The following is a 12,362-nucleotide window of genomic DNA, read 5'->3' as shown; positions in this document are numbered from 1 at the left end:
AAACTCCACACAGACAAACCACGGCTGCTAGGAGGGTGACTGCGAGGAGGACGACGACGACGAAAGAACAAAAAGTAGATAGAATTCTTAGAAGGATTGAGGACCACGAAAGACAAAGAAGGGCAGACACGAGAAATTTGGTGGAAAGGATGGAAGAGGAAACAAGAGAGGACAGGAGATTGCAGGTGATGAGGGATGAAGAAACAAGAAGGTATAGGAGAGAGACAATGGAAGCCCAAGAACGATTTAACAACAGGTTGTTGAATTTAATGTCGGGATTAGTTCAAAATCAAGAACAAAGATGATTTATTGAACTGATGAGGCTCATTATTGTACTGATAATGATAAGACTTACCAACAGGTTTGTTGTCATACTGTCTAAATTCCTTGTGTTTGTTGTAAGTAGGGTTATTATAATACCGTTGTTTGTTACAATCCTTCTCCAGTTTGGGACAATCAATTTTCTTGTAACCCAATTGATTACATAAATAACAACGAATTACATGATCATGAAACACAGCAGGTTTATCAGTAGATGCTTGGTCAACATTGACATGTCTACACTTTTTCACTTCTTCACTTAGCAAACGGTTTTTAACAAAGTCCATATTCAAACCATTTACATTTTCTAGTGTTTCCAAACTAGAAGTTACGAAATCATATGACCTGGGCATGGCGAGCAAAAGATTACAAATCCTCTCCTTCTCTTTGTACTGATAATGATAAGACTTACCAACAGGTTTGTTGTCATACTGTCTAAATTCCTTGTGTTTGTTGTAAGTAGGGTTATTATAATACCGTTGTTTGTTACAATCCTTCTCCAGTTTGGGACAATCAATTTTCTTGTGACCCAATTGATTACATAAATAACAACGAATTACATGATCATGAAACACAGCAGGTTTATCAGTAGATGCTTGGTCAACATTGACATGTCTACACTTTTTCACTTCTTCACTTAGCAAACGGTTTTTAACAAAGTCCATATTCAAACCATTTACATTTTCTAGTGTTTCCAAACTAGAAGTTACGAAATCATATGACTTGGGCATGGCGAACAAAAGATTACAAATCCTCTCCTTCTCTCTAATAACAATACCACAATCTTTGAGATCTCTGATCAATGCATCAAATCGGATGAAGAATTCTTTCAAATGAACTTTCTCGTCAAATTTCAGATTTGCAAGTTGTCTTTTCAGTTGCATCTGTTCTGTTAGTGATTTTCTAGCATAATTCTGTTTAAGTTTTTGATAATGTCGTATGCTGTTTCACATTCTTTTATGAGACCTAAGCACTCGTCTGACATACATTGGATTAGGATTGATTTGGCAATAGCATTCTTCTTCTTACTTTTGGCAGAATCACTTTCTTTCATAGGTTCCTCAATTGCCTCCTGACTCTCTTAGTATGGGGAAGTTTGCATCCATTAATTTCTGTGCCCCAATGAAAAATATAAGTACCTCATACCACCCTACTAAAAATTAAAAACACAAATGGGCTCAGAACTGGTTACTGTTAGTGACATTGGGTCTGATCGGGTTACTGTTAGTGACATTGGGTCTGAGTTTGCAGAAATTGGCGTTAAGCTAGCGGGATTCCGGAGCGAAGTGACGGAATTCAGCTAGTCTTAAATATATACAGCCCCTTGTGTAACTGACTCACTGACTGACTGACTCACTCACTCAATGACTCACTCACTCACTCATACTAATTCTAACCCACTTCTAGATGAGCTAGAAAGATGCAGTTTTCACCATTGGATTCCTGAAATTGGCGTTAAGCTAGCGGGATTCCGGAGCGAAGTGACGGAATTCAGCTAGTCTTAAATATATACAGCCCCTTGTGTAACTGACTGACTGACTGACTCACTCACTCAATCACTCACTCACTCACTCACTCACTGACTCACTCACTCACTCATACTAATTCTAACCCACTTCTAGATGAGCTAGAAAGATGCAGTTTTCACCATTGGATTCCACAATATTAACCCAAAAATAATCCAAACAATTTAAGTCACAATGGTCAATGAAGGGCTAATAAAAATAAATTCACTATGACAATATTTACATTAATCCAAAATACACTTTGGTAAAAGTCATCAGGTATATCAAAATTATCTAGTATCATAAGGTTAACAATGTACATAATAGATCCTTATCAATCTTAATGACCAAACTTAAAGAACCAATTTTTTCTTCCTTCAAAAAATAATGACTAATACAATACCTGCCTAATCAAGAAATTATATGCTTAAACAAGTAGCTGTCTAAAAATCAAACTTTACAAACATATTTTCAAAGGAGGAAAAACTAACTACTTTGAACAGCTAAAAGCTAAGCCTTGAACAAATCGAAATTAATTAGGTACAATTTAGAAATTAAAGTCATAGTATAATACAAAGAACAATTCACGAATAACTCATATTTCAATCTAACACTATAGATACTAATCAAATCTCAGAGGCTTTGTGATAACTCGACCACATCGAGTACTCTGTGGTTTTTTGACAACAACCTTTACTTGTCTAGCTACTCTTCTTTTAGGAGATTTGACTTCTGATAGTGAATTGTTAGGATTACCTATGTCAGGAATGACTGACTCACAAGCTAAATTCCTTTGAATCTGAATCTAAGTGAAGTTCAAGTGGATAAATACGTTGTACTGATCTTGTAACCACTCCATTGATTGTGCGTACACGTACTACCCGAACAGCCATATCACGTCCTTTGATAAGTTCAATGACCAGACCAACTGGCCAGTCAATTCTCTTGACATTGTCATCGCCAATGAGAACAACGTCTCCAACCTTGATACTGAGTCCACTGGCTTTATTTGAGAACAACTGCAATTGACCCAAATATTCTGTGCGAAATCTTTCACGAAGACCTTTCACCAACTCTTGTCTATGAACATACCTTTTTCTTAAATCTGTGGGTTGGATGAGTTCCCACTCAGGCACACCAACTTCTTGGATCTCGTTCAGGAACATAGCTGGTGTAAGTACGGCCAAGTCTGATGGATCTTCTCTGATAGGTATGTGAGTGGTCTTTGGTTCATGATTTACTCACAATCACCTAGAATGGTCTGTAAGACTTCTGTATCTACACAAGCTCGTCCAAGTATCTTCTTCAGAACTGATTTCATAACTCCTACTAAACGCTCCCACCATCCACCCCACCAGGGTGATGAAGGAGGGATGAGACGCCATTCAATTTTCCTTGCAGTACTGTAACTTGCTATAGTGTCCCAGTCAAGTCTATCACAAACATTTTTGAAACAGGTAAAGTTACTACCATCTTCTTAATGCCATGATAAAACTGTCTGTAGATAGGGAGAATACTAATTCTAGTCTTACTGCACGATATACAGCACATGTGAATAAACAGATCCAGACTTTCTTTAGGTTTCCTTTGTTATCCTTTACAAATAATGGACCAGCAAGGTCAACTCCACTGGTCTCGAAGATCTTGGCGTCTCGTAACGAGAAATGGAGGAACCTCGAGTCGAGAGAATGTATCGGAAACATACTAGCTATTTGGCGGGTAGACTTCCTGGGACAACAGGAACTGCCCCAATATCAACCCCTCAATATTTTGAAGAAATTAGTGCCATTCTGGGACATTCCCATCCAGCCCATCCCATCATTCAGATAGATTCTTTGGCCCCTGCCCCAGTCACTACCCCAGCCCCTTCTACAGTCACGTCATTTCATCCACCTTTGTCTTCTTCTACTGTAGCCTCTGCCCCAGTCATTCCCCCAGTCCCTACTCCACAACCTCTCAGATTTGTGAGGCTTCCTTCTTCCCTTCTTCACTCTCTCCCAATCTCAAGTTCTCCTCATTCCCTAGAATCTACCTTCAGCATGTCCCCTGAACGTCCCATCTCTTCCCCTTCTCCCCCTCACTTCTCACACTACATCCCTATTCCCTCCCTCATCCACTCACATTCTCCTCACCCCTCACCCATTCATCCTCTCTCCACTCCCAAATCATCACCCAACCCCCACCGACCATCACCTGACCCCCACAGACCATCACCTGACCCCCACAGACCATCACCTGACCCCCACAGACCATCACCTGACCCCCACAGACCATCACCTGACCCCCACAGACCATCACCTGACCCCCACAGACCATCACCTGACCCCCACAGACCATCACCTGACCCCCACAGACCATCACCTGACCCCCACAGACCATCACCTGACCCCCACAGACCATCACCTGACCCCCACAGACCATCACCTGACCCCCACAGACCATCACCTGACCCCCACAGACCATCACCTGACCCCCACAGACCATCACCCGACCCCCACAGACCATCACCCGACCCCCACAGACCATCACCTGACCCCCACAGACCATCACCCGACCCCCACAGACCATCACCCGCCTTCCACAAGCTCCTAGATTTGTGAGGCTTCTTTCCTCCCTTCTTCAGACTCTCTCCCGTTCCCAAGTTCTCCCCAGTGGTCCTGCTGTTTCTCCTCCTCATTCCCCAGAATCTACCTTTGATATGTCCCCTGAACGTCCCATCTCTCCCCCCCTCCCCTCCCAAATCATCACCCCACCCCCACAGACCATCACTCCACCCCCACACACCATCACCCTTGACATCTTGAATTCAACTTGCTAGTTTGCAATTCATGTGGAACCAAACTAAATGCAGCACAACCAAAAATCTTCAAGTTAGATAAGTCAGGCTTGGACTTATACCAAAATTCTGCTGGTGTTAACACATTTGAAGTTGTAGGGCTCCGGTTCAATAAGTATGTGGCTGTTATCAGGGTTTCATGCCACATTTCCTTAGGAATACCACTCTGAGATCTCTGATCAATGCATCAAATCGGATGAAGAATTCTTTCAAAGGAACTTTCTCGTCAAATTTCAGATTTGCAAGTTGTCTTTTCAGTTGCATCTGTTCTGTTAGTGATTTTCTAGCATAATTCTGTTTAAGTGTTTTGATGATCTCGTATGCTGTTTCACATTCTTTTATGAGATCTAAGCACTCATCTGACATACATTGGATTAGGATTGATTTAGCAATAGCATTCTTCTTCTTACTTTTGGCAGAATCACTTTCTTTCATAGGTTCCTCAATTGCCTCCTTACAATCATTTTCATCTAGAATTGCCTCAATTCTGTACAAGAAGTTACCAAAGTTTTTCCCATCAAAGGGTTTGATTCCAAATTTAGACATAGACATTTTTACACATCAGTTTCAATTCCAATAGGAACACTTTTACAGATCAATTTCTATTGAAACACTTTTCAAGACACTGGACATTTTTTTAAAATGATGCTCACAACAGCTCAACACTTTCATAGGTACTCACGTCTACGTCTACACTGTACTCACATTTACTGGGCGCATAACCTGTTGTGAATAATTAAAAAACCAAAAGCCAGATATTGGAATGATTAAACTTTATTCTTTTTTTTTTTTTTTTTTTTTTTTTTTTTTTTTTTTTTTTTTTTTTTGCAATTTTATGTTCCTGTATATTTTTATTTTATCTTTATTCTGTAGCCTGTAAATTTGTTTTGTCAAAATTATGTACATAAGTTGTTTTTGTTTTTATTTCCAATAACTATAATGTTCATTTTTCTTTGCAATTTTATTTTCCTGTATATTTTTATTTTGTCATATTATTGCACAAATGTATCCGTGTGTCAATCATGTAGGCCACAACAACGGACCAGGGTGTATGCTCAATCAAAAGAACTCTCATGACCTCAAATGTATCCGTGTGTCAATCATGTAGGCCACAACAACGGACCAGGGTGTATGCTCAATCAAAAGAACTCTCATGACCTCCTCTATACAGGGTGGTTCGTGATTTGCGAACCACGCTTATATCTCAGAAACGGCTGGGAATTAAGGAATGAAATAAACGGCATCATGTAGATGAAATTTTGATGATTAAAATGGCATTTTTTAAATTTGCAATTTTTTTGCAAAGCGGCCCATTTTTGCCAAATATAGGTCACTTTTATGGGAACCCCCATTTTTTATTTAATTTTTGGAATCAGCATAAAATTTTAATTGAAAAAATGTATTCACTCGAAAAAATTTGCTCTACAAAAATTCTGTACACTGTGAGAAAGAAAAACAATTTCTTAATTATTTCTTTAGTTTTTGTATTATTCACTTAACTATTTCAACAACAATCAACAACAACAAACAAATTTATAAAAGCTGTTCAAAATGAGATCCATCTGTTTGTACACAGTAAGGCATTCTTCGCTCTAACTCAGGACCAACTGCGTTGTTCATCAAATCTGGGGTCACTGACGCACACAAAATCGCGATTTGTGCAAATTTTTGCAGAGCAAATTTTTTCGAGTGAATACATTTTTTTAATTAAAATTTTATGCTGATTCCAAAAATTAAATAAAAAATAGGGGTTCCCATAAGAGTGACCTATATTTGGCAAAAAATGGGCCATTTTGCAAAAAAAATTGCAAATTTAAAAAAAGCCATTTTAATCATCAAAATTTCATCTACATGATGCCGTTTATTTCATTCCTTAATTCCCAGCCGTTTCTGAGATATAAGCGTGGTTCGCAAATCACGAACCACCCTGTATATAGAGATTATTGAGTATATTTTTAATCTGATGCCTCTTGGCAGCTCCTTGGGCCAGTTGTTCTCTATCTCCAGTTCGTTCTTGCACAACTTGGTTTGAAATAGATTTTCATTATTAATTAGACCATAATACTCAAGAACGAAGTTTCTCGTTGTAAAGTTTCTCTTGTGATAGGCTACCAGTTTTTCTCATTTTGATTTCAGCTCGCTTGAACCATATAAGAACTCCACCAAATAAACTTAAAAAACACGGAGCTTACTCCATCATTGAGAGAGATGCCCTGGAAGAGGCCTTCAAAAATAACTACAAGACTTTAGTTTGGGCCTAGTTTGAGGATGGTGATAGACGCACGCTGTAAGTTCCCAGCGTTGCAATCAAGGACCACAAACCAGATTATGGGTTATAATACGCTAAGACGAAAAAATATAATCCTACCCAAGAAAAATACTACAAAAGGTCAAAATTCCATCCAATATTTAGGTGTAAAAATATATGACTGGACATTTTTTTAAAATGATGCTCACAACAGCTCAACACTTTCATAGGTACTCACGTCTACGTCTACACTGTACTCACATTTACTGGGCGCATAACCTGTTGTGAATAATTAAAAAACCAAAAGCCAGATATTGGAATGATTAAACTTTATTCAACTTTATTCTTTATTTTTAGAAAAAACACAAAAAAATCAAACGCTATCATGACACACAGTCACACACACAGGAACAAGCGGCTATCTCCGCCATCTTCAAAATTATAATCAAAACAAAAATGAAAACCCCCCTCCGTACAGTGCTGCGCTCTACGGCAATATTCAATACTTTTTAGCATAACTCTACAAATTGAAATTAATTAGGTACAAATTAAAGTCATAATACAAAACAATGAACGATTCACTAATAACTAATATTTCAATCTAACACTATTGATACTAATCAAATCTCAAAGGCTTTGTAATAACTCGACCACATCGAGTACTCTGTGGTTTTTCGACAATAATATATGTATGCACAACTACCTCAAGAAATAAAAGAGGAATCTGATAGAAATAAGTTCAAATTGAGGCTCAAGGGATGGCTGAGGGAGAATACAATTTCCATCTGAAAAGTGAAGTTAACGAGTTGCTTGCTAGGTTAAACTATGTTTAAGATCCACTAATTGGTGTTTTATAGGGGTTTCGCGGTTTCCTGTGTCCGATCCCAATGACGGTGCTGATGAAGTATGGCCATTGGCCAATCACTATGCCTATATACCTATTTTATGAACATGTTTAAATCATTTCAGCAACGTTATTGGGGAGCGGCCATCGGGGATCGCGAATTCCCTTTGGTCTATCTAATATTATATTCATGGAATAAAATCTGCCACTTTTGTTAACCTATTTATGACATTTTTTTTTTTTTTTTTCTATTTTCATCATAAGAAAGAGCCACAGTGGTATAGATGGAGAGCGAAACACTTTAACTTTACTATGCACTTAGTAATGTAAAAGATAGGAAAACTAAGTGAAATAAGGAGACAGGGAAAAAAGGAGAAAATCAAGAGAGAAATGGAAGAGGAGGAAAAGGAGAAAGCTGGAAATCCCAGATTCAAAACACGGCTCACTTTACCCACAAGACAAGAGAGGTGACTCTCTTAGTATGGGGAAGTTTGCATCCATTAATTTCTGTGCCCCAATGAAAAATATAAGTACCTCATACCACCCTACTAAATATTAAAAACGCAAATGGGCTCAGAACTGGCAGAGTTTTCCATTTTACACCTTCTTTTGTGTATATACCCTTGCAATATTGTAATCTATAATATTATTGATGCAAATAAACAAATTACAATTACAATTACAATATATATATTCTTTGTAAACGTCTTTTCTACTCCTGATAGCGAACAGAGAAAGGAAGACAGGAGAGGAGAAAGCCAGCCGTTCCGAGAACGAACCTTATCCGTTCAGGTGGTAAAATCCGCCCCCGGGCAGGAATCGAATCCGCGACCTAGCGCTTACAAGGTATTTTTTAAATCGATTTATCTCGGTATCTAGAAGTCGTAGAAGTAAAAGAAAAATTCCATTGGTCCTCATTTTTCCTGCTCTTTGACTTTGAAACATCACCCAAGTAAGCGCAACTGATCTATCGCGGTTTTTTTTTTTTTTTTTCGCGGGCAAATTTTGCGGCGTGATATCTACGTAAAAAATAATTTTATCTCGGAAAAGAGAATACGTTTATTTATTTATGTTTATTATTATAGTCTCTCACATGAGACACCTCAATTGGCACAACTCACGACAAGTGGGAACAGGCTCTTACAACTTAGACCTAGCTTGGAGTTTTATAGTACATAGTTATTCAAAAGTTAACATGACCTAGTGTATCTAGTACTTTTTATTTATCCACCTACCTCTTTCTCCCGAAGCACAGCGTTGTACGTATAAGGATCCATCACAAGGTACTCGGGGAAGTCCACATAGTCTTGGCGCTTGTACGCACCATGACTGGAATAGAATGTCCGGTGTATATGCAAACACAGACAGGGCGGTAGCTTGCCTAGTCGCAGTGTGCGGACAGCGTCACAGAGGACTTTAGCCGGTCTGGTTGGGATACCCTGGCTGGTTTGGTTACCCAGGGAGCCAGGGGTTGGGTTGCCCCCGTTTTCACTGCTCGAGTCTTCGACACTGTTGAGGTCATTAGACACTGTACTGTTGCGGAGTCTGTCTTTATTACACACTGGAAAAAATGGGAAATAATTTGTTTGAGAACCTAGAAATTAGTGTAAGTTCTTTTGTTTTTAGGCGAATTTCATTTTAAACAGATACTTTCTACTATTCTGTCCTCCTCTCTTCGATCTCAGGACGATAAGACCTCAGTTGTTACAGTTCCCTCTATCACTCATATAAATTTCCAACCCACCAATCCTTAAGAATATTGCTTGTTCCCCGATAGATGGGCAGTGTGTGCCGTTCTTGTATGAATGTGAAAATTGAAGCCATAATAATGATAAAAATATCTAGTAGTACAGTCAAGCGCCTAACTAGAAAAAAAAACTAGGTTCATACTTACTCTCACATTCAAACTCGTTGATGATTTCTGTATCAACAAAGTCTTCTAATAGTCCAGTCAAACTATGTGTCTGGCCAAGAGTTGACCTCTGCGGTAGATGTAGACTCAGAGAGTCAAAATTGTCGTATTTAAGAGGGTTTTCATGGCCACACACAGCACACCTGGAAAAACAGTATTTGTAGAATTAAATTAATAAAAATAAAATAATAGGTAATAATAATATTAATAATAATAATAATAATAATAACAATAATAACAATAACAATAACAATAACAATAACAATAACAATAACAAGTATTTTAAATATAAAAAAATGGGGCCAAGGTTTTTTTTTTAATTTTTTTTTTTTTTTTTTTTTTTTTCATATGTCACACATTTATTTTTGTAGAAATAAAATCATCAATTTGAGAAAGAAAAATTGCAAGTCCGGGATTCGAATATTAACATCTCAACTTTAACCATTCTGTAGTCTGTACCTATTTTCAATTATGGTAGGTTTGGTATCTTTGTGTTGTTATTTGACTTGGCCGTATTTTTAGATATCACAACTTTGGTAGGCCACACTTTTTGAGAGGTGCTAGAGAACTTGGCCCCTTTTTTAATGGTAATTCTTTTGTTGGATTTGACTTATTCTTAGAAGTAACTTGTATTTCCGAACTTAGTTCAATACTAAATAACAAGTCTTTCTTTTCTTTTACACTTACAGCTGTAACAGAAATATAGTTGGCCGCAAAGGCCGCCAACCACAAACCAATACGGATCTCTTGATTCAGATTGCTAAAAATGAAAGAGAGAAATTAGTTGTTAATGGGAGGCTCCTTCCAAAGAGCAACATCCAGTCAACGTCCTATAACATCCAGTCAACTTCAGAGTCACTTACATGGCATTTTACAGTGGAAGATACGGATTGAAGAGTGAGTAACATCCAGTCAACTTCAGAGTCACTTACATGGCATTTTACAGTGGAAGATACGGATTGAAGAGTGAGATAGGTATGTATATTCAATGTGCCCAACCTCTATCTGCCCCATAGGAAATCATATACCGAGTGTTTATAAAGGGGGAGTCCGACGCGAGGTATGGAAGTAGAAGGTTGTCTCTAGGTAGAGAAGCTTGCCGTACAAAGGAGGAGATTTACAATGGAAGGAGGAGATTTTACAAAGAACCCCGGGAGCGCGCAGCGCGACCGTATACGCAACCCCGCGTAGCGAACACGCGAAGCCCCCTACAAAGAACCCCGGGAGCGCGCAGCGCGACCGTATACGCAACCCCGCGTAGCGAACACGCGAAGCCCCCGGGGGGTGGAGGGGGGCGAAGCCCCCGTCCCGAGCACGAAGTGCGAGTTTAAAGAATACCTCTGTATGTAGTTAGTTTGATACCAAATTCTTTTTGTGGATTTCTCACTAAGCTCAAAGAAAATTGAGCTTTATCATCCACAAAAATCATTGTGGGTGAAGATCCATAATATTGAATGTGCTAAAAGCAAGTATTATGTTGAAAAATGGATTTAATAAAATTTTCAGTATAGGAAATTTATTGTGCTTGAGTTTTCCTACTTTTGAAGTCGATAAATAAATGCAGGGTGATACACAGAATCCTATAGAACTCAATATTAAAGGTTATTTTCCAGTTAGTAAAAACCATGTGTCTTTTCTTTTCAGGAGCAAAGATCCTTACTTGGAAAGATTTCCTACAGAAATCATGGTCCTGTGGAATCATAACCACACCATTGGAACTGCTTCTGCTCTCAAGCACAGACCCCCCACCAAGGAGTTGGAAAATACGTTCACGGAACTGTTTTCCTCTGGACATTCTCCATCGTCAGCGCTTGACTTGTTCAATGAACATGGAGACGACTACTACAAGGTTGTAGCAGATGGTTCTAAGTGTCCTACAAGACATTGGTGCTATGATCTTTACTACAAGATCTTTCAATAGACTTATGGTGATCCCTCTGGAGAAGAGATGTTGGTGTCCCTACAAAACTTCATCGAGCAGTACAATGCTAAATGTGGAAAGACATGTGCTGTGATGACCAAGGAACCTAATCTCATGGTTGTCATCCATAGTCCCTTGTCAAAACGTGTACTTGAGTTAGCGAGTGCCAAGGAGATCATGTTTGTTGATAGTTCAGGGAATATGGATCGACATGGTTGCCGTGTCTTCATGTTTCTTACGGAATGTGTTGCTGGTGCTGTACCATTGGGAATCATGGTTACTGATTCAGAGCGTGAGGAGGTGCTGACAAAAGGCATATCTATGCTGAAAAACTTGTTTGACAACCCGAACTTCTTCCCTCGAGTTATTCTGACTGATGACTCCAGTACTGAAAGGAACAGCTTGAAGGCTAACTTCCCAAACTCATCGCTTTTGTTGTGCAAATTTCACGTTCTGCAGAGTGTTTGGCGATACCTCTATGATGCCAAAAACAAGTAGAAAGTAAGGTGGTAGGGTGATTGGAGTTCAACCTACGGCGATAGCTCGACGAAAAAGACCACTATCAACTCGTCATGTCCTAACTTTGGGCAGACCACCAAAAGGAGCACGCTGTGAACATGGGTATGCTAAAGAGAAAAGCAATTTTCCAAACCTTCCCACTACAAGTAAAAAAACCCTTCATTGCTTAGAGGCTGCTGTTACCAACAATACCACTTTGGGTAAAAAACATAAAACAAATTCAAGACTATCACGGTTTCCTAGTAATGCAACCAGT

The 12,362-nt window shown here is 38.9% G+C and overlaps 3 protein-coding genes across 3 annotated transcripts; 1 reads left to right on the top strand and 2 right to left on the bottom strand.

Moving 5' to 3' along the window:
- Nucleotides 1-278: 278 nt before the first annotated feature.
- Nucleotides 279-5,431, bottom strand: LOC113469743. Its single transcript, XM_026827613.1, has 2 exons — nucleotides 4,836-5,431; nucleotides 279-1,114 (listed from the first exon to the last, which is right to left on the bottom strand). Exons 1-2 carry the CDS (start codon nucleotides 5,212-5,214, stop codon nucleotides 279-281), a joined length of 1,215 nt encoding a protein of 404 aa, XP_026683414.1. The 5' UTR covers nucleotides 5,215-5,431.
- Nucleotides 3,422-4,547, top strand: LOC113469742 (vegetative cell wall protein gp1-like). The gene has a single exon (XM_026827612.1). It carries the CDS (start codon nucleotides 3,491-3,493, stop codon nucleotides 4,424-4,426), a length of 936 nt encoding a protein of 311 aa, XP_026683413.1. The 5' UTR covers nucleotides 3,422-3,490; the 3' UTR covers nucleotides 4,427-4,547.
- A 3,531-nt stretch (nucleotides 5,432-8,962) lies between the features above and the next one.
- On the bottom strand, nucleotides 8,963-10,111 carry LOC103514727 (ubiquitin carboxyl-terminal hydrolase 30-like). The gene is made up of 3 exons (XM_008479628.2): nucleotides 10,095-10,111; nucleotides 9,649-9,809; nucleotides 8,963-9,315 (listed from the first exon to the last, which is right to left on the bottom strand). Exons 1-3 carry the CDS (start codon nucleotides 10,109-10,111, stop codon nucleotides 8,978-8,980), a joined length of 516 nt encoding a protein of 171 aa, XP_008477850.1. The 3' UTR covers nucleotides 8,963-8,977.
- Nucleotides 10,112-12,362: the final 2,251 nt, after the last annotated feature.

Source organism: Diaphorina citri, unplaced genomic scaffold (assembly GCF_000475195.1).
Source record: "Diaphorina citri unplaced genomic scaffold, Diaci psyllid genome assembly version 1.1 scaffold1211, whole genome shotgun sequence".
Lineage (NCBI taxonomy): Eukaryota > Metazoa > Arthropoda > Insecta > Hemiptera > Psyllidae > Diaphorina > Diaphorina citri.
Note: the sequence above shows the minus strand (reverse complement) of the source record. Positions and strands in the feature narration are given on the sequence as shown.

What these genes read in the sequence shown, in the direction of transcription:
- LOC113469742 (XM_026827612.1), top strand. Translation starts at nt 3,491, where the DNA reads ATGGAGGAACCTCGAGTCGAGAGAATGTATCGGAAACATACTAGCTAT.
- LOC113469743 (XM_026827613.1), bottom strand. Translation starts at nt 5,214, where the DNA reads ATGTCTATGTCTAAATTTGGAATCAAACCCTTTGATGGGAAAAACTTT. An exon ending in ATTTGATGCATTGATCAGAG is followed by an intron (nt 1,115 to 4,835) that starts ATCTCAGAGTGG and finishes CATTGATCAGAG; the next exon opens with ATCTCAAAGATTGTGGTATT.
- LOC103514727 (XM_008479628.2), bottom strand. An exon ending in CAACGAGTTTGAATGTGAGA is followed by an intron (nt 9,316 to 9,648) that starts GTAAGTATGAAC and finishes CATTTTTTCCAG; the next exon opens with TGTGTAATAAAGACAGACTC.